The sequence below is a fragment of the Mycena indigotica genome (assembly GCF_014461135.1).
Source record: "Mycena indigotica strain 171206Taipei chromosome Unknown Mind.scaff0005, whole genome shotgun sequence".
Taxonomy (NCBI): Eukaryota; Fungi; Basidiomycota; class Agaricomycetes; order Agaricales; family Mycenaceae; genus Mycena; species Mycena indigotica.
Genome location: NW_023503004.1, coordinates 4,269,172 through 4,288,914, shown reverse-complemented (window position 1 = coordinate 4,288,914; position 19,743 = coordinate 4,269,172). Strand labels below are relative to the sequence as shown.

General features: G+C 51.6%; 2 protein-coding genes across 2 annotated transcripts; one reads left to right on the top strand and one right to left on the bottom strand.

Moving 5' to 3' along the window:
* Positions 1-2,879: 2,879 nt before the first annotated feature.
* MIND_00637600 (Phosphoglycerate mutase-like protein) lies at positions 2,880-4,979 on the bottom strand (the record flags this gene model as incomplete). Its single annotated transcript, XM_037363113.1, has 9 exons — positions 2,880-3,203; positions 3,251-3,324; positions 3,375-3,593; positions 3,644-3,719; positions 3,774-4,090; positions 4,146-4,199; positions 4,247-4,281; positions 4,331-4,736; positions 4,790-4,979. The coding sequence occupies 9 exons, from the start codon at positions 4,977-4,979 to the stop codon at positions 2,880-2,882; spliced, it is 1,695 nt and encodes a 564-aa protein (XP_037221034.1).
* Positions 4,980-7,026: 2,047 nt separating this feature from the next.
* On the top strand, positions 7,027-8,649 carry MIND_00637500 (Glycoside hydrolase family 31 protein; the record flags this gene model as incomplete). The annotated part of the gene is made up of 5 exons (XM_037363112.1): positions 7,027-7,212; positions 7,266-7,351; positions 8,296-8,432; positions 8,478-8,506; positions 8,554-8,649. 5 exons carry the CDS (start codon positions 7,027-7,029, stop codon positions 8,647-8,649), a joined length of 534 nt encoding a protein of 177 aa, XP_037221033.1.
* Between the last annotated feature and the right edge of the window lie 11,094 nt (positions 8,650-19,743).

Here is a 19,743-nt window from a genome sequence, read left to right as displayed (position 1 = left end):
TTTCAGCATGTATAATTTCCTTGTCAGACCGTTCAATGTCCGGGAATGCGTTGAGTCGACCACCTTCGCCTCGCCTGACCCGGCCCAGAAGCCCATATACGTTCCCGCCGGCGCGAAGGTGCCTTATAGCGTAATGCTGATGCAAAGACGCAAGGATCTATGGGGCGAGGACGGTGCGTCTATTTTTCTCTGGTTCTACACGAATTTTACTTATTGGTGTAGCGGAGGAGTTTGACCCTGACCGCTTTATCGACGAGCGCGTCAAGAAATACCTCGTCAGCAATGCGTTCGCTTTCCTCCCGTGTGTTTCCTTCTGCTCTCCCGTGTTCTATTCCGTGGTTATAATATTTGTCAGATTCAACGCGGGGCCACGTATTTGCCTCGGCCAGCAGTTCGCGTACAACGAGATGTCGTTCGTTCTCATCCGGCTTCTGCAGTCGTTTTCGGCGTTCACGCTGGAGGAGGCGGCATTCTCTCCGGGGACGCTGGCGCCGGAGCGGTGGGCGACGGAGGCTCAGGGAAAAGGAAGAAAGGGCGTCGATCGGTTTAGACCGAAGATGCATTTGACCATGTATACGGTCAGTTCTAGCGCATCGTCCGGCGTGGGTGTTGTGCTGATTAATCGCTTCAGGCGGGGATGTGGATTCGCGCGACTGAGGCAGATATGGATGAGTGAGAACTTGAAAATTGACTGAAGTGTACGAGTACTGAGTTTGCAATGGGATTCAAGCCTTACAGTAAATTCAGCTCTAGACGGTAGCTTGTCTCACACTCCCAGCTGAGAAACATGAGGAGAGGAACATATCTATTAAATATAATAACAACAACAAAGCTACATCTAAACAACAAGTAGTAGTCCATATTTACTACAGTATCCCCTCCAGGCAAGATTTCATCTGTCGAAAGCATCAATGTGGGGAATCGGTAAGCGGACGAGGAGAGCATGCACAACTCACGGCTGGCTGCAAGCTGAGCGCAGTCCGCAGCCACCCACGTCCTCACGGCCCGGGTGGTGTAGTCATTGGCACCAATCCATGCATTCTAATGCTGCGGATTATGTCGATGCGACGATCTAGCAACTGAGGTGAAACCGGAGAAAGAAAGCAGATTGAACTCAACGGACCCTGGAGTCTGCCCATGGCCCTCCCCAGTTGGCCCGTCCGCCCATTCATCGAGGTTATAGACATTTTGTGCGTCGTACTCCGCCGCGTACCCTCCATATGACGGGTTATATTGATAAGGATACGTCGGCTGTTGTTGCTGCTGCTGGCTGTTGGAGTATGCCTGGAGATACGCATGGTACTGGGGGGTCGTCATGTTCGGTGCGTGCAACCCCAAATCGGGATACGCGTTGCCGGAGTAGCGCGGGCGGCCGGCAGGCGGGCCGGTGTACGGGAGGGGCGGAGCCGAGTGTATAGTCGGGTTGAATTGGGTATTGTGAGCAGGCCAGCCGGGTGGCACCGGAAATGTCGGTGCATTGGCGGCGGGCGTGTTGGACTGGGAACTGCTGGGGCTGTGACTTGACTGGCGGCTCATGCTCGCGTATTCGTGCTCGAGCCGGGCAGGAATCGGATATTCACAGACGAGGTTCTTCTTCTTGCAGCGCGCACAGGGGTTGACGGGCGGGTGTTCAGAGGTCACGCACTACGGAAAACGGCCATCAATTAGTATTGAAGTAACAAGGCGGGGCTGCTAGCGCACCTTGATCTTTTGCTCGCGACAGTTGGAGCAGGGCATTATTGTGCGCCGATATCTGTTACTTGAAGACGAGGCTGTCGACATTGTGATCCAAATTAACCGGTATTGAGGAGACGAGGCACAGTGAAAAGGAACGCTTGCCTCGCTTTAATACCTCCACTCAGTGACGCGCCTGAAGCGCCTTGCACCTCCAAGGACATACACACAATGAGGGAGTTCTTTGCTCAGCACGTCGGCATTTCAGCGACGGAGCCTGGGCGCCGATCATCCTCTCATGATACGCGTTACTTAATTGACGTCCTGTTTGCTTTTCAGTGTCGAGTCAGTGCGAAGTCCGCAAGTCTGCACCCACCGGAACACGCACCTCCGCACGACAGCCATGACCAGTGCCTGCCGGAGTCACATGCTGAATAGAGTCCTACTCATTGTCGGTCGATGTGACAGCAATTTGTTGGGGTGGGGAGCTCGGGGGAGAAGCGCAGATCGTGACACGGCAGCTGAGATATCATGGCCAGTAGAGCGTCATGAAGAGCTGCAGCGGAGATGGACGCGCTTCCATGAGTTTGGCGAGTCTTATTTCCCAGCTCGGACCTCAGTTGCAGTCCGAGTCCGCCTCCCTGGCCCTCCTGAGCATGAGCAGCAGCAAATACGAATAAAACACAAGCCCGAGTCACCCGCTGAGCAAGGGGTGGGTTAGGAAAGCAAGTGACGGAGCTTGCAGTCCTGATTAACACTATTTGCGGTCCCGCGCACATCGGGTTTTCCCAACCCCCGACGCCACTGGCAAACGCTGTAGTACTTGAGAGTCAAGCTTGCATGCAAGGCGCCGAGCAGACCAACAGGAAGTCAAGAGGATCCTCCAGCCTTAGGGAACGATAAGAACGCAGCTCTCTCATAACGGGGTTTCTTTGCCTTGACGCTTCAGGGCAGCGAGCGCCGCCTAGCTCGGCGCGGTCGCGTCTAGGCGCCCCTGTTCGAGGATCCACCAGGAAGAGTGCAATCGAGAGCGATGTTTTGGCTACAGGTCGTGTGTTTTCGCTTTCCGAATGTTTGTTGATCATGATGATGGCGGAGGTCAGGCCGAGATAATCACGTGCGATCACGTAAGCCAAGGGATACTCAGCAAGAACCTTGTGGGGGAAGGCCAGGAAATACAGCACAACTACCAGTAAGTCTTCACTCTACTGAGGATAACGGCCATCGATAATGTTATCCGGCGTCGGAACACCGTAGTTCCCGAAACAAGCAAACCCGAAGTCCACCTCAGCAATGCGCTGCTCGAGCCCGGCCACGAAATTCATCAGCGGACAGAGTCCGTCATCGGCTTCGTTGGATGCACAGCCAGAAAGACCCGTTAGGGGCACCACTGCATCATTCAACAACCAACGGATGTGGGTGGAAGCCGACGCGGAACTTGAAGAGGAAGCAGGACTTCGGCTGGGGCAAGAGAGGACCTGGCCCACTAGGTTTGCGCCAAAGGGGGATATTTGTTGCGCAAAGTACGTCTGTCCATGGCTCAGTAAGTGTTCTGTACATGAACAAATGTGCTGACCTGATTCTTAGGGATGTGGTCTGTCGGAAGCGGCCCATTTCCCGCAAGACTGGTGAAATTGAGGGCAGTGACGACTTCATATGCTGGTCAGCGCTTCAAGAGATCATCAATACATCGACTTTACCCGCAGCAACAACTGTGTCATGGGTCGCATCCACGTAGATTGGTTGAGCGAAGGGGAAAAGAGTCGGATTGGTGACGATTGAGGCGTTGAGGGAGGTGGTGAAGTTGGCAGGGCCGAGACGGGTCTCTGTCAAGCGAGACACGAGCTCTTGGACCCACCCGATACCGAGCGCCGCTGAGTAGGGTGAGCCTGGGCCATACGAGTACCAAAAGTCGAGGTCTACGATAGGGTGAGTGTCGATCTGTGGATGTGCAAAGGCACGTATTAACCGAAGAAGTAGTTATATCCCCTCCACTCCTCTTCGGTGAAAAGACCACAAAATGAAGAATACCCCAGCGCCACTGTCTACTCCGAGTGTCAATCATAGGTGAGTCGCTTATTTTGTTTTTATCTACATACCTCATATGCGCAAAGGCTCTGCATTGCGAAGATTGTGCTGGCGTCCAATGTCAAGTTACCCTTAATGAACTTCTGCAGACGCTTTTGGGTCGCATTCAGATACTTCAGTCCCCATATCTCTGCCTGCTGCCCCCCGAAACTGCCGACATCTGAATCGAGGATCGGACAATTGAAGGGCGAGAGTGTACTGTTGCCGATGAACGAGTCCGGGGAACCCGAATCGTCTTCTATCTCGATGAGCTGGTGGTAGGATGTCGAGTAAGATTGGACACCAAAAAACCCTGCAGCGAAATGAAGGCTGGAGTCAACCATACGTTCTAGTTCATCATGGTAAGTTCTTTGACGAGTAGGATAGCGGAAACTTATTGAAACCTTCAGAAAGTGTTCGAAACACAGGCAGCTCCGTCGCCTCTTTTAGCAATTCGCCTACGAAGGTATCATGCTCTGTAAGTGGGCTTGCTCTTTTTACGCACCATATTTAACACGGAATCCCATGCCTAGGTTGAACCTATCGCATTTAAGCTCCTCGCATTCGCGAAATAGTCGACTTTGCGCACATTTGTGACCGCCCGAATGGCGTCAAGATCTCAGCTCCGAGTTTGTATGTCCATGTGTTCAAGAACTTGAGGGGTCCCGTTGCTTCAAAGCCTTCTTCGCTTGTTGCCGCTGCATGCACGGCTGCGGCAACCTCGTTCGCGCCGATGGTTGGGTAACGCGCTCCATGGCGATGGAGTAAATGGACCTGTGTCAGTGTGCAGTCGTCCGGCACCACTGAAGAGGCGTTTATGACACCGAACGTGGCTGGCGGGAGGGACCGAAACGGTGACAATGACCCGAGATGTGTCAAGATGTCGAACGAGGAAGTCGGCGCTGCCTCTAGCGGTTGCGGTTCAACGAGCGGAACGATGGAATCAACAAACGGGGCAGCTGGTGCGGTCTGCAATACCGCAGCCTCGTCCCCCGCTTTGGCGTAGTCAGTTACCATGCGTAAGTTGTCTGTCCTGAATGGTACTCACTGATTGTTGGTCCAGCGTAGCCTACGACGGTGGGATCGGGGAATAGCGAGTTCGCCGTGGTGCCGGCTCCAACTGGCGGAAAGATCGCTGCGGTAGTAGAGCCTGCAAATGACGAGGCGCGTGTTGCAGTCTTGGCTGCTTTGACGCTCGTTTCCACGATGAAGACGAAGAGGATCGAGCTGACTCGCATCGCGACTCGTGAGTTTGCAGTTGTCCCACCTTCAAGTTCTCCCCACCGTTTTAAATGAAGACTGTCTCAAATATTAATAGGCTCTCAATGACCCAGGGCAAGCGATGCTTCAATATATTCGCCTTCCTCGCAGACCTGGGCGAGGGTTCAAGGATGAACAATCATCAAACTGAATTGTCAACGTCCAGATACAGAATAGACCAGCGGGATCCTGGGAAGAAACAATGATGGTCCACAGGTTCGTTTTCGATTCTTCAGACAAGTCCTGTTGACCGGAATGCCAAATCGGACGGGGAACCGGACTATTTGCGCGAGCTGGTCTTACCAGCACAGGAATCCTATTTATTTCAGATGCTATTACAAAGTATCATAAAGGTTCGCCGGGTCGGGCCAATTGGCCAGTATGTACATTCACTTTGCTGTGTTGTCAACTCGGCGTCGACGAAGAGGACTCACGTGGTCGCGCTCTAACTAGCGTAATTCTCTCCTTGGATCCACCTCAATTCCGATGCTTACCATGTCTAGGTTTCCAGGATCTGCACCCATTTTCGTCTGTATCAACTCAATCTCTGGACAAATCGTCTTTTCTGCTTCCGGGCATCACCTGTGGTGTGATATATTACGCTGCTCGAGTTTCCTGTATAAAGGCCACGACGATTTACACCCCTCTTAAGCTCCGACCCACCGCAATGCAACGATTAATTGCGCTCGCTTTATTCCTGTCTTTCCTACTTGTCGCTGCCGCCGGTCCCACGTCTGTGCCAGACCCGCCCTCGGGCTCAACAAACACAGTCGTGGACGTCTCTTCATCGTCAAAAGATGTCACGTACACCGGCGCCTGGCAGACAACCCCGTCTTCAACGTGTTCTACGAGTACCGCTGCCGATGTGCAGCGCAGCTCTGGAAACTCATCAGTTCCTTTCGGCACCTTTAAGATGACGCACAACTTTACTGGTGGGTGCTCATTGCTTATGACTTTCCGCTGATGCATGAATATTGACCAGGGTCCGCCGTTTATGTATCTCTGGCCACAAATAATGCTGTCTACTAGTACGTCATTAATCTCGATGGGAAATCGACGTTTTACGGCTTCGACTTCGACCCCGCCCCCCCTGACAACTGCACATTTGGCTATTCCAGAACGGGGCTCTCAGAAAAGGCAATGCACTCCTTGGTCATTAGTGTCGGTGTCCTAAGTAGTGCACGCAAGCGGGCTAATGCTGTACTGAATGCTCCTTGGTCGCTCGAGGTTGAGAGTGTCGTGTAAGTGTCAGATTGGGCTTTTACCTATACTGAACAGAACGATAGTGTGACACGCTCCGGCTCATCGTTATCTGGTGGCTCTGGATCGGGGCCCTCGGGCTCTTCCAATTCGACCAGCAATTCAAACAAACCAAATGCTGCGGATATCACGCATGTCTATCCCCATATATTCTTTGGGTCTATCGTTGTGTTTGTTTTTACACTAGCTTTGTAGTGCTCTGACAATAAGTGACATATAACAAGTGCAAATGATTACAATCCCGACTCGTTTCCGATTTGCCTCGGAACCAATGGGCCAGCAGCTAACATCATGACTATATTGTTCCATACACCCTCCCACAAGCAGGTTATCTCGCGCTTGACTGCTTTCTCTCCGGATTCTCATGCCACTGGCACTAGTCATGACCGGGCGTCATGAGGCTTTTTACCCGAAAGACGCGGGCCGCTACAGCACCGGGTTACCACTACTTACTGTGTTAGCAGTGCAGCAGACCTTGAGCGCGCTAGCTCCAGCAGATCCCCACGACAGCCAGCGGACCCAGCCATCTTTCAACTCCGACTCCGTAACTTGTAGAAACAAGATGTGAATCTTCCGGCAAATTCTGGATCGGATTGATGTTCAAATGGATATGGCGGCCCGAGACGCGTCAACGGGAAAATATTTTGTCAGGTGGGTTCGAGAATTTCCCGAGCACCCCACAGCGGGCGACCGTCGCAGGGCTTATAAGCTGTCGACGTCTTGGCTTGCCCTTGATCACTTGGCGTCTGAGTTATACTCACTAGAATGCTCGTCTTGACTGTTCTCTCTGCTTTCCTCGCTTCTGCTGTGGCTCTTCAGGCTTCGGAAACGGAGTTTCTTGGCAACACCACGCACGGCCTCAATGGTCCCCGAAAGATCGGAAAGCGCTGTACTGGACAGATCTCCAGTCTAGCTGATGTGGATGCCGCTCAACAATGCACAACCATTGTGGTGCGCCGACGATGTCATTTCGAAAATTCTTGGACTGCAACTCATATGTGTAGATTGGCGGGTTTACTGTGCCGGCAGGCCAGACTTTTACCCTCACTCCGCCTGATGGCGCAAGCATTTCTTTGACTGGTGCCCTAACGTTCGGCTTTGCGGCGAGTGGAAACAAGCTCAGCCTTACTTATTTTGTTTAAAATTGTGGGGCAGAACTGGGCAGGTCCTCTCATGGTTATCAAAGGAAACAATATCAATTGTATGTACATTTCACCCGGCTCTTATGATGGCGTATGAGACTAATTCAAAAAGTCAATGGCAATGGCCATGAGCTGATTGGACAAGGAGAATTATACTGGGATGGTGTATGCTTTAAATCCTTTTAATTGTTATGTCCTAAGTTTACTAAAATATTCATAGCAAGGTGGGAATGGTGGTGTCACCAAGCCAGCTCCACTTTTGCGTATCAATATGGGTGGAACATTTTCCAATCTTAAGATTGTGAACACACCTGCACGTGCTGTTGCGATTGGTGGTTCATCTTTGACTGTTAGCGGGTTAAATATCGATAATTGTGAGCTGATTCCTTTTAATCATCAAGTTGATATCGATCATGATATCTGACAATATGAATACTTAGCGGCTGGTGATGCACCAAACAGCAAGTCAGGAAGCTCTGCAGCTGGTACTTCCCATCTTCCTGGAATTCATTGATACTACCCATTTCAAAGGCCACAATACTGATGGTTTTGACATCTCTGCCAATAATGTTATTGTTCAGAGCAGTACTGTTAAAAATCAAGGTCATTTCATATGCTCACCTATACCTCTATCTCACCCACCTAGATGACTGTCTTGCAATTAATAAAGGCAGCAACATCACATTCACAGGAAATACTTGTAGTGGAGGCCATGGAATTTCCATTGTATGAATCCTCTGGTTTTTCGGATCTTCTATATTGAAGTATGATGCCCAGGGATCTATTTCCAGCAGTGTAACTGTTAACAACATACAAATCACAGGCAATACAGTTACTAATAAGTATATCTATATGTATCAAAACTGCAACTATTACTGATTAAACATTTTAGTGTCAATGGCTTGCGGATCAAAACAGATGCTACTGCAACTGGCTCTACTGTTAGCAATGTGGTTTATTCAAATAATAAACTCTCTGGAATCACTGGATATGGGGTACTCATTGATCAGAGCTATCCTTCAACACTTGGTATGAGACACACTAGTCATCTCTAATGATATCTCATATGCTTAGGAACTCCTGGTACTGGTGTCATAATTAATGTTTGTGATATAATTTATCTGACCATGTATTACTCACATTTTAATAGGGAGTGACATTCAGTGGCACCAACACCATTGCTGTTGGTTCCTCAGCTAAGCGTGTGGAGGTTAACTGTGGAAGCACAAGCAGCTGTACTGGGTAAGTACTAATGACATAAGTGGATATTCTTTTCAATGGCAATATAGAACATGGAATTTTGCAGGTTTGACAGTGACTGGTGGCTCAACAGGTGCAGTAAAAAATGCACCTGTGAAGGGTGGCTCCTTTTGAGTGGTAAAGCATGTATTAGATACTATATTACACAACTGTTCTATATCATGCCATTATCATTGTTATTATTGCTGTTTTTAAAAAGAAAATGGTACCAGGTACCTGATGTTTCTAAATGGTTTTTCTTTATTTTGAGGAGGTAACATAAAACCTGCAATACATCTCTGTGAGTGCTTTCAAGTTTATTGTCATACAGGAAATTCAAAAAATTCTTTTCCCTTTTAAACATGTATCAAATATATGGGGGACATACTGTAAAAAAAGTATTTGATACATGTTTTGAAATGAATACAACTTTCTGGAGATACAACTTGCCTTTTTTACAATTTCTACATACAACTTTAAAAATTAGATACAACTTTTCACCCTGTGGACATGTGCAAGTCAACCCCAAAGACAACTTTTCTAGTGACATGTTTTACTCTGGCTGGAGACATGTTTATACTTGATGACAACTTTTCTGGAGACATGTTCAACTTTAGCAAGTCCAACTTTTCTGACTATTTACAACTTATAATCAACAGACAACTTTTCCAGCAACATCTTCAACTTTCTTGGATACAACTTGGTTTTTCATTTTGAGTACAACTTTTTCAAGTACAACTTTCTTTCTGAGGTACAACTTTTTCAAGAGCTACTTCAACTTAGAATGCAACAACTTTGTAAATCACAACTTTCCAAGATACATGTTGTCAAGGCCTCTGGTACAACTTTTGTGGGCCTAGATACAACTTTTTTCAGGCAATGTACAACTTCCGTTCCTCCATCACTTGCCATCAGCGGCCATCGACAGCAATCAATTTTTGAAAAAATACATAATCTATGCAGAAATCATTTGGCATGGTTGTATTGTAGTACTATGTCAGGGGAAACCCTGATGCCGTCACTTGATCCCATCAAGCGCCGCGTCTCCGCTCGCGTCTCCACGTCTCCGCTCGTGTTTCCGTGTCTCCACACCCTGACGCTCTCCCTCCACTGCCCGCACCACATCCCACATCCAGTAATCCCTAGTCTTCGACTTCCCTGGCCACCCCTTTCCGGGAGCCTCTCCGGAGTCACCATCAGGGATCACTAATGCCATCGGAGACCTCTCCGGATGTGGATGCACCACTTCCCTCTAGACCTTGAGCCTATGGCCTGCCAGCCTCTCTGGGCTGTCACTTATCAAGGTCTCCCTACGATCTCTACCTGCTGGACCTCTTAGGTGTCTCCAACCTATGTCAGCGTTCGGGCTTACGTTCGGATGGCTGAGCCTCGCCATGGCTCCGCTTCCCACTCCGCCACCACGGCCCCCGTCATCGGGTCTCCCTTTGGGTGAGGCCTACTGCCGTTAAGGCTCGTGCCTACCGCAGCGCCCCAGGCTGCACGCCCTCACACCCACCTCTCTGGAGACGTCCGGGGACGTCTCCGAGTGACCCTCCTGTCGCTACCCTCCAGTGGTCATGGCTGGCCGCCATTCCCATTGGTCCTCTCCGACACTCCCCAGCCCTTGGGGCTGGACCAGACTCCTTCCCTTTCCGCTCCACGCCTTCCCTCTCCGTTTCCGGCCGTCACGTCACGGTCACACACCCGGAGTCGATTCCGATTCCGGTTCCGATTCGGGTTGTCACGGTCACGGTCACAAGCGGAGACGCTCAGAGGCAGCCTGGACCTCCCGAAGCCCTTCTTAGGCCTTCTAAGGATGCCTGGGCTCCTCCCTTGGCATCACGGTCCCAAACCTGCCTCTCCGGAGCTTCGAGGGCTACTCGACACTCACCTAGGGTCCATTAGCGACACCTGACTTCTCCCATGCGTCGTTCGTCGCTATGCAGTCACTCTATCATTACTCCGGTCACTAGTATATAGTAGTGCACCTGAGCAGAGGGCTCCTTGGCTTGTTCTCTAAGGATTCCCCCTCTGCTCAGGTGAGTCTGTAGCGTCCCTTCCTGTTGTAGTAGTTCACTAAGGATTCCCCCTCTGCTCAGGACTCTGATTTCGAGCCTCGCGAGGTTGCCCTTACATACTACATCACAATGTAAACTTGCTAGCCAACATAGGTAGAGTAAAGCATATTTAATCTGTTTCTCTGATCCACTGATGATATCTGATGATGTCAGTGATGGCTTGCCAAAAAGGTCCAAGTTGCATCCAAATAAGCTGTATACAGAATTAAAGGTGTACTAGAAAAAGTTGTCTAACTGGCTAGTTGTACCCCAAAAAAGTTGTACTGAGAAAAAGTTGTATTTTGGAAAGTTGTATGCAATGTCAGGTTGTCTTTGCCCAAGTTGGACTTGTCACAGCCAGACTCAAGTTGCCCCACCCAGGAAAAAGTTGTACCTGAATTAGGGCCAAAGATGTCTTATTAGAAGTTGTAGTTGTCTTTGGCTAAATGAAAAGTTGTTTCTGGACAAGTTGTGATTCTGAAAGTTATACATGCTTCCAAGAAAGTTGCATCCCCTAAAGTTGTAAATGCCCTCAAAAAAGTTGTCTCATGTTGGAAAGTTGTACTTAGACAAGTTGTACATGTGAATGGTAAAGTTGCATTTGACAAACATGGAGTTGTAGTCAATATGAAGTTGTACCATATTTCTTGTTGTATTATGGGCAGTATATTGTATCAAAAGTTTTACAACAACTCTTCCCAAAAACAGTCAAAATTTAGGTACAACTTTGATTTTACCCTAAATTCAATGATACAACTTATTTTTACAGGTGCAACTTGCAACTTTTTATGCACAACTTCATGGCTGACAACTATTCCTCTCATCAGCAAGTTCATAGGAAGATGCTCCAACTTAGAACTACTTGTTGCAACTTTTAACATGCAACTTGTAACTTTACACATGCATGTGCAACTTGCAACTCAGTATCTGCAATTTGTAACTTACTTTTAGCAACTGACAATCTCTTATAATGCAACTTTCAACAAGTATTATGCAACTTTTTGACAGGCAGAAACCAGGAATTTCTGAAAGATGGTTTTAGATAACTATATAAGATAATATTCAATCATATCCATCAATTTGATCTACAATCATGGTAAGTGTCAGGGGAACCCCCGCTTCGGCCTCCTTCGGACCCTCCGAACGCATCCGAGGTGCATCCGACCGGCGCCCCCTCGGACGCTCCGACCCACCCCGACCATCGTCCACGGCCTCCTTTGCCCGCACAATCACCGATCCGTCAAGACCCTCCCAACGATCACCTTGGGACAGAGCCCGCGACGCCGCTCAGGCCTTCTGCGCTCTACGTCGGCAGTTACGGACGACCAGTATATAGTTGGCGCCCTAGCAGGCGGACCCTTAGAGTTTCTTCTCTTTGGATCCTCCCCTGCTAGGTCGGTCCCTCCGTGTATTTCCCGTAGCTTCTATTCACACTTTGGATCCTCCCCTGCTAGGCTTTCGTCGGAGTCTCCAGGGTTGCCCTTACAGCAGAAGAAACTCTCTACGGGATTAACCGGTCAAGATTGCCAGGTTTGGCGCTGATTCAGGCTCGGAGTACAAGTCCGTACCCCCCTCGTCACCGCCCCTGCCACTTGACCCCTCCTCCTCTGCTCTTGTCGTCTTTACGCCCGCTATGTCTACCGGAGCTGCTCCGGACACTGACGCGCGCATGGACGCACTTGAGGCGAAACTAGACAACCTCACCAATATCCTCACCCACCTTGCTTCCCAGGCTTCTGCTGCCGCACCACCTTCGGCAGCTCCCGAACCGCCTTCGGCATCTCCGAATGCCCCCGACGCGGATGCGTTATTTGGTGATATTACTGTCGCCTCAAAACTGGTCTTACGGCCAAACCCCCCGTTTGCGTTTAACGGAGATCGCAAACGTGGCCGCACCTTCCTATACGCGGTCAAGACTTACGCCCGGCTTGCCCCGGAGGCCTTCGTGGTCAACGGAGAGCCGAGCGAAGAAAAGGCCGTCCGCTAGGCCATGTCCTATATGGCGGAGGGACCTGCCCAGCAGTGGGCAGAGCGTCATGGAAGTAAAACCCCGTTCCCCTTCCCTCGGTGGAACCTATTCCTCTCCGAGTTTTGCCTTCGGTTTGTTGAGGAGAATGAGCAAGACCTCGCGCTCGCCAAGTTGGAAAGCGGCGGGTTATCACATGGGAACGCGGGACGTCTACGGATACACCGATGACTTCGAGGACCTAATGGACCTTGCCGGATTCGAAGACACGTTGGTTAAGGTGACCAAGTACCGCCATGGACTTGACCCCCTGATCAACAATGGCATCACGTCCTCGAACGACCCCCCAGACCTCCGTGACTATCTGGGCTGGCGCACTCGGGCTTTCCGCCAATACGAAGCCTTGGTACGGGCGAAGCTCATCAAAGGGACCACCCTGCGGACGTCTTCGGGGGCTCCGCGTGGCGCATTCCCTATCGCCCGTTCGGCAACTCCGTTCCCCATCCGCCCGGTGGCCGCACCCGCGCCACCCGCGGCCCGCGGCCCCGTCTCGGTACCTCCGGCTCCCGTCCCTATGGAGTTGGATCGTACTAGGGCTCGGGGCGCCCCTCGTCGAGCCTGCTTCAGATGTGGCGACCCCAACCACTTGGCTCGGCTGCTTCAGATGTGGCGACCCCAACCGGACATCCTTGACGAGGTAATCCAGCAACTTGGCGACGAGATGCTGGGAGAGCTGCTTGCGCGGTTGTCCGATACCGCGGCCTTAGCGGAGGCGCATTCGGAGGCTCCGGCAGAGGATTTTGTCCCCCGCGACGAGTGACTGGTGTGCGCGTCCATAAATCGTTTCACTTGTTTGTATGATGAATCAACTCCCTTGCCCTACAACGAGCCTGAAACGAAAGACGCACCCCCTGCCCCCTCCGAAGCCCCCGTTCGGGTTCGCCGACTTGCCTGGGAGAAAAAGTTACCTGGCAGCTATACCATCTCTGCCGCTCCTGGGGTTAACTCGCTCCACCTCCCTCTCGAACTCGAGTCCACTGTGAACGCGCTCAAGCTCTCCCTCTCAGGTCTGGTCGACTGCGGAGCCACTTCGGACTTTATCGACACAGAATACGTCAACCGAAACAACATGCCAGTCCGAAATCTCTCAGTACCCATACCGGTCTACAATGTCGACGGTACCCCCAATGATGCTGGGTCTATTCGCCAAATCGCGGACCTCGTTCTACGGTACAACGGACACTCCGAACGTGTTCAGCTGGCTGTAACCCACCTTGGGAAACAGGACTTGATACTCGGATACTCCTGGCTCAAGAAACACAACCCCGAGATCAACTGGGAAACGAAAGAGGTGAAAATGAGTCGATGCCCCCGAAGCTGCTCCACTTGCCGCGACGAGGAACGGACCGAGCGCGCTGAGGTTCGGCGCCTCCGACTCCTCAAATCGTGTTTGCTCTCGGGCGCCTTCCCCACCGTTTGCACTATCGATATTGCCGGTCCAGACAATGCTGACGACGAACTCGGAGCTAATTCAGACCCTCCGAGTCCCTCGCCAGACCTCGACGACGACGAGCATCTTGAAGACGGCGACCGCATCTTCTACACCTCCTTTCGCCCAATCGAGGAGATTCGCGCTGGGAGCACCGTGTCCCAACGCCTTGCAGAGGCCTTCGCCCGTAACTCGGCCCCCCCGCCTTCGGAAATTCCGGACTGGGCCAAGGAGTTCCAAGACGTCTTTGACAAGGAGTCCTTCGACACGTTACCAGAGCGCAGGGCTTGGGACCACGCTATCGAACTTGTTCCCGATGCAAAGCCCGCTAATTGCAAGGTGTATCCGATCTCCCCCCTCGAACAGCGCGAACTTGACGAGTTCATCGAGGAGGGACTTGCTACCGGCCGTATCCGCCCTTCGAAATCTCCGATGGCTTCCCCCATCTTCTTCGTTAAGAAAAAGGACGGAGGACTTCGGTTTGTCCAGGACTACTGCGCCCTCAACGCAATGACAATTAAGAACCGGTACCCCCTCCCGTTGATTAATGACCTTATCCACAGGCTCAAGGGTGCCCGTTATTTCACTAAACTCGATGTTCGTTGGGGCTTCAATAACATCCGGATTAAAGAAGGAGACGAGTGGAAGGCGGCCTTTCGGACTAACCGAGGGTTGTTCGAACCTTTGGTGATGTATTTTGGCCTGACGAACTCCCCCGCGACTTTCCAGACGATGATGAATGACATTTTCCAGGATCTCATTCTTTCAGGAGACGTTATGATCTACCTCAACAATATCCTTATTGCACATTCGGACCTCCGTAAGCACCGCGAGATCGTCCGCGAAGTCCTTCGGAGACTCCGAATGCACAAGCTGTACCTTCGCAAGGAGAAGTGCGACTTCCGAGTCCGTCTTCGAGAAATCGTCGATCGAGTACCTGGGGGTTATCATCTCTCACAACCACGTCGAAATGGATCCCGTTAAGGTCGCTGGAGTCTCCGCATGGCCTCCGCCCGAAAACAAGAAGGATGTCCAGCAGTTTCTGGGGTTTGCTAATTTCTACCGCAGGTTCATTCGGGATTTCTCGGCCCTCACGCAGCCTCTCTTTGCGCTCACCAAGAAAGACCAGAAATGGACCTGGGGAGACGCCGAAGCCGCCGCCTTTCAAGCTATCAAAGACGCGGTCGTCTCAGAGCCCGTCTTAGCGATCCCGGACGACTCCCAGCCTTTCCGACTTGAAGCAGACAGCTCAGATTATGCGACGGGGGCGGTTCTTTCACAACAATCCGCCCCGGACGGGAAGTGGCACCCTGTAGCGTTCTATTCCAAAAGCTTAAATGATGTCCAGCGCAACTACGAGATTCACGACAAGGAGATGCTCACGATCATCCGCGCACTCGAGGAGTATCGGCATTTCCTCGAGGGCGCCGTGCATCCGGTCGAGATCTGGACTGACCATAAGAATTTGGAGTATTTCCGAAAGGCACAGCACCTTAACCGTCGGCAAGCCCGATGGTCGTTGTACCTTTCTAGGTTTGACTTCACGCTGCACCACGTCCCAGGTCGCCAGATGGGCCGCCCCGATGCTCTCTCCCGCCGGCCTGACCACGGCATCTCCGAAGACAACTCGGATGTCACCCTCTTGTGCCCTGAGCTTTTCCACGTTCGCGCGCTTGAGGCCGTCACTGTCTCTGGGCCGGGGTCCGGTGAGCCTGACCTAGAGGAGCCCGTCGCGCTTGCGGCCCGGCAACTCTTGAAGGTCCGAGGTCAAGTCCGGGGCCCCCGCTCATCACGTTCGGACGAGTGGGCCGTCTCGGGCGATCTCTTGTACTTCCGCGGCAAGGTCGTAGTCCCCAAAGACAAGGACCTAAGGAGGCGCATCATCGAGCTCTGCCACGACACGCGGGTCGCCGGACACGCCGGTCGTTCAAAACCCTAGAGCTGGTTTCGCGCAACTACTGGTGGCCACAGATGTCCCGCCATATCGGACGCTACGTCGTGACCTGCGACTTGTGCTGCCGCACGAAGGCCCTCCGAAGGCTCCCGCACGGAGAGCTACACCCGACCGAAGTCCCCCCGAACGCTGGCACACCGTCACGGTGGACTTCATTGTCGAGCTCCCCGAGGCTCACGGGTACGACGCGGTCATGGTAGTCGTCGACGCTCTTGGCAAACGCGCTCACTTCACTGAGTGCCATACGACAATAGACGCGGTCGGAGCCACCCGGTTGTACTATCGGAATGTCTGGAGGCACCACGGAACCCCCCAGAAGTACATTTCGGACCGTGGTTCGCAGTTCATCGCTGACTTCACGCGCGAACTCTGGCGCTTAATTGGCGTCAAACCGGCCACCTCTACGGCTTACCACCCGCAAACCGACGGACAAACCGAACGCGTTAACCAAGAGCTCGAACAGTACATCCGGATCTTCACCAACTACCAACAAGATGACTGGGACGAGCTCATCCCTGCCGCTGAGTTCGCCTATAACAACCACGTTCACTTCTCCACTCAACAGGTACCCTTTATGACGGACACTGGTCGGCTCCCCCGAATGGGTTTCGAGCCGTCGGTGAACGAGTTTCGCGATCGGATAGCCAACGGCGTCTCTGAGGCAAAGGCCGTGCTCGTTAAAGCCAAAGACGAGTATAAACGGTACTACGATCGGAAACGTTCGGACGCTCCGAATATTCAAGTTGGTGATAAGGTTTGGTTGGACGCTTCTGACATTAGAACGACTCGGCCCTCCGAGAAGTTCTCCCACAAGCGCCTCGGACCGTTCAAGGTGCTCGCAGAGGTTAGCAAAGGTGCCTACAAGCTCGACCTCCCCCCGCGTTACTCCAAGCTCCACCCCGTCTTCCCCGTTGTTAAGCTCGAGCCTGCTCAGGACGACCCCTTCAATGGACGACCCGGCTACGACGAACCGCCCCCCCGAGCTAGAGGACAGAGTCCCCGAATGGGAAGTCGAGGAAATCTTGGATGCCAGGATAAGGTATAAGCGTCTTAACTATTTCGTCAGGTGGAAAGGCTACGACGCTTCACACGACTCGTGGGTTCGGTTCGACCGTGTCTTTGCGCCAGACAAGATTGCGGACTTCTATCGGAGGTACCCGGGTAAACCACGGCACATCGCCTCAGCGACCTTCGACTCCTTGCCCTTTCGAACTATGCGTTGGGACGCCGCATTCAAAGGGGGGGGTGATGTCAGGGGAACCCCCGCTTCGGCCTCCTTCGGACCCTCCGAACGCATCCGAGGCGCATCCGACCGGCGCCCCCTCGGACCCTCCGACCCACCCCGACCATCGTCCACGGCCTCCTTCGCCCGCACAATCACCGATCCGTCAAGACCCTCCCAACGATCACCTTGGGACAGAGCCTGCGACGCCGCTCAGGCCTTCTGCGCTCTACGTCGGCAGTTACGGACGACCAGTATATAGTTGGCGCCCTAGCAGGCGGACCCTTAGAGTTTCTTCTCTTTGGATCCTCCCCTGCTAGGTCGGTCCCTCCGTGTATTTCCCGTAGCTTCTATTCACACTTTGGATCCTCCCCTGCTAGGCTTTCGTCGGAGTCTCCAGGGTTGCCCTTACAGTAAGTTTAGGCTAATTTACTGGCAATGGCTAGACTAGTTGTAGGCTGGTAGGCAATACTCTCTCATCTGAGTGCCAGGGAAAATATATAAAAATATCTCGTGCACTTTTGAGGAAGCTATCTACCTCTTGAATTGAATATATTATTACAATTGATTAAATAAATGAGCTTCTTTAACTATCACTCTAAGTTCAAACATTGCTCTGCATATAGTATTAGGCTTGGACTCCTAGCTTATTTTTTTACCAAGTATGATACTGTTTTTTTTCAGTATAAGACTTGGATTTATTGTAGCAGTATTGTAGTTGTAGAAAGGAAGTTGCAGCCAACAACTTCCAAGTTTGTGTTGGTTGTTTAAAAGTTGCAGTCAACATGTTTGAAGTTGTAGTGATAGTAGACAAAAGTTGCTTGCAAACAAATTGAGGTTGTAGTTATAAAAATAAAAAATGCAGCTAACAACTTGCAATAATTGGGAGGTTGCAAGTGTCCTAAGGAAATTGTTTTCATGGTGTTGGAAGTTGTTCTCCATTAAAACATGTTGAGACTGATAAATCAGAGTTGTATTTAAAAAAGGGCGGAAAAAAAATTGAAAGTTGTAAAATACTTATGATACAGTATACCACCCATATTGTATTTTACCCAAGTTGTCTCTAATTTTTTTTTACAGTATGTCTCCCATACAAACATACACATTTAGATACATGTTTCGTTTGATACATGTTTACATAGACAAGATATATATGATACTTATATTAGTTTTTTCAGATAAATGACTATTCTTTATCAAGGTTCCTGTCAAACCCTGGGTTCAAAAACCCTTTTTCTTCGCCTTTTAAACCTTTTATTCTGGCCTGTCACGGTTCGGGTCGGGCCGTCCGGGCCATAAGGCCGCACGGGCCCGCACGGGCCCGTATACCGCCGTCCTCCTGGACGTCCCCTCATTCTTCCAACCCCTTCCGTTCACCCCTGCGGCCCTACGCAGCGCCCATCCGATCCGCCCTGGGACCTGGCGCCCATCCGATCGATCCCTAATACCGTAGCGTATAAAAGTCGTACTTACAAGATGTAGTCGCTAGGCTAATATCGTCTATTCTCCGGGCGAATACCCATCTCTCGTGCTCCTCAGACCCTTTCGAAGTCGGACCCCCCGACGCCCTGATACGGCCCGAGCCCGACGCTGACAGAATATTAGCCTCCCCCACGAACGCAAGAAGCGCGACAAATGTCTACCGAGCACGACAGTACGATGGGCACCCCCGCAAGCCAGGGGGACGAACGTGCCCGATTCATGACCCTGGGCCATAACGAACAACAGGAGTTCCTGTTCGCCCATCTGTTCCGAACGAGTCAGGAGATGGAGCAACTCAAGGCGGAAAACACCGCCCTGACGAATCGACAAGTGGTCCTCGAGGCCGAGCTGTCCCGAGTAAACGGGGAATACGCAGCTGTACAGCAAGGAGTCATGCAGAGCTACGATCTGCTCCGCCAAGCCAGAGAGGACTTGGCTCATCGGCCCCACGGGGGAAATACACGAGTAACCGTCTCTCCCCCTAAGGAGTTCACAGGCGACGCCAGCGAAGTAGACGCCTTCCTGGCCGATTGTTGGTTGGCCTTCGAAGCCAACCCGAATGTTTACAACGACGAGGTGCGAAAGATTTCGTACGCACTCTCCTATATCAAAGGCGGGAACACGGTCACGTGGAAGGAAAACGTCTCCCAAGCCATGAAACTCCGTACCGCCGCAGCCTATACTACGTATGAAGGCTTTGAGAAAGCCTTCATCGCGGCCTTCTGCGGGGAAGCTCACGCCGAAATCGCGCAGCAGAAGATGGAAACCTTCGTCCAGACCAAAGACATGGATGCGACTAGTTATTTCACAGTCCTCGACTCTCTCAACAAAGTCGCGCACTACGACGACGTTAACCTTATTCGCGTCGCCAAGAACTGTATGCTCCGGGGCGTTACGAACGCGGTCTACCGAAAGGACACGCTCCCTGACA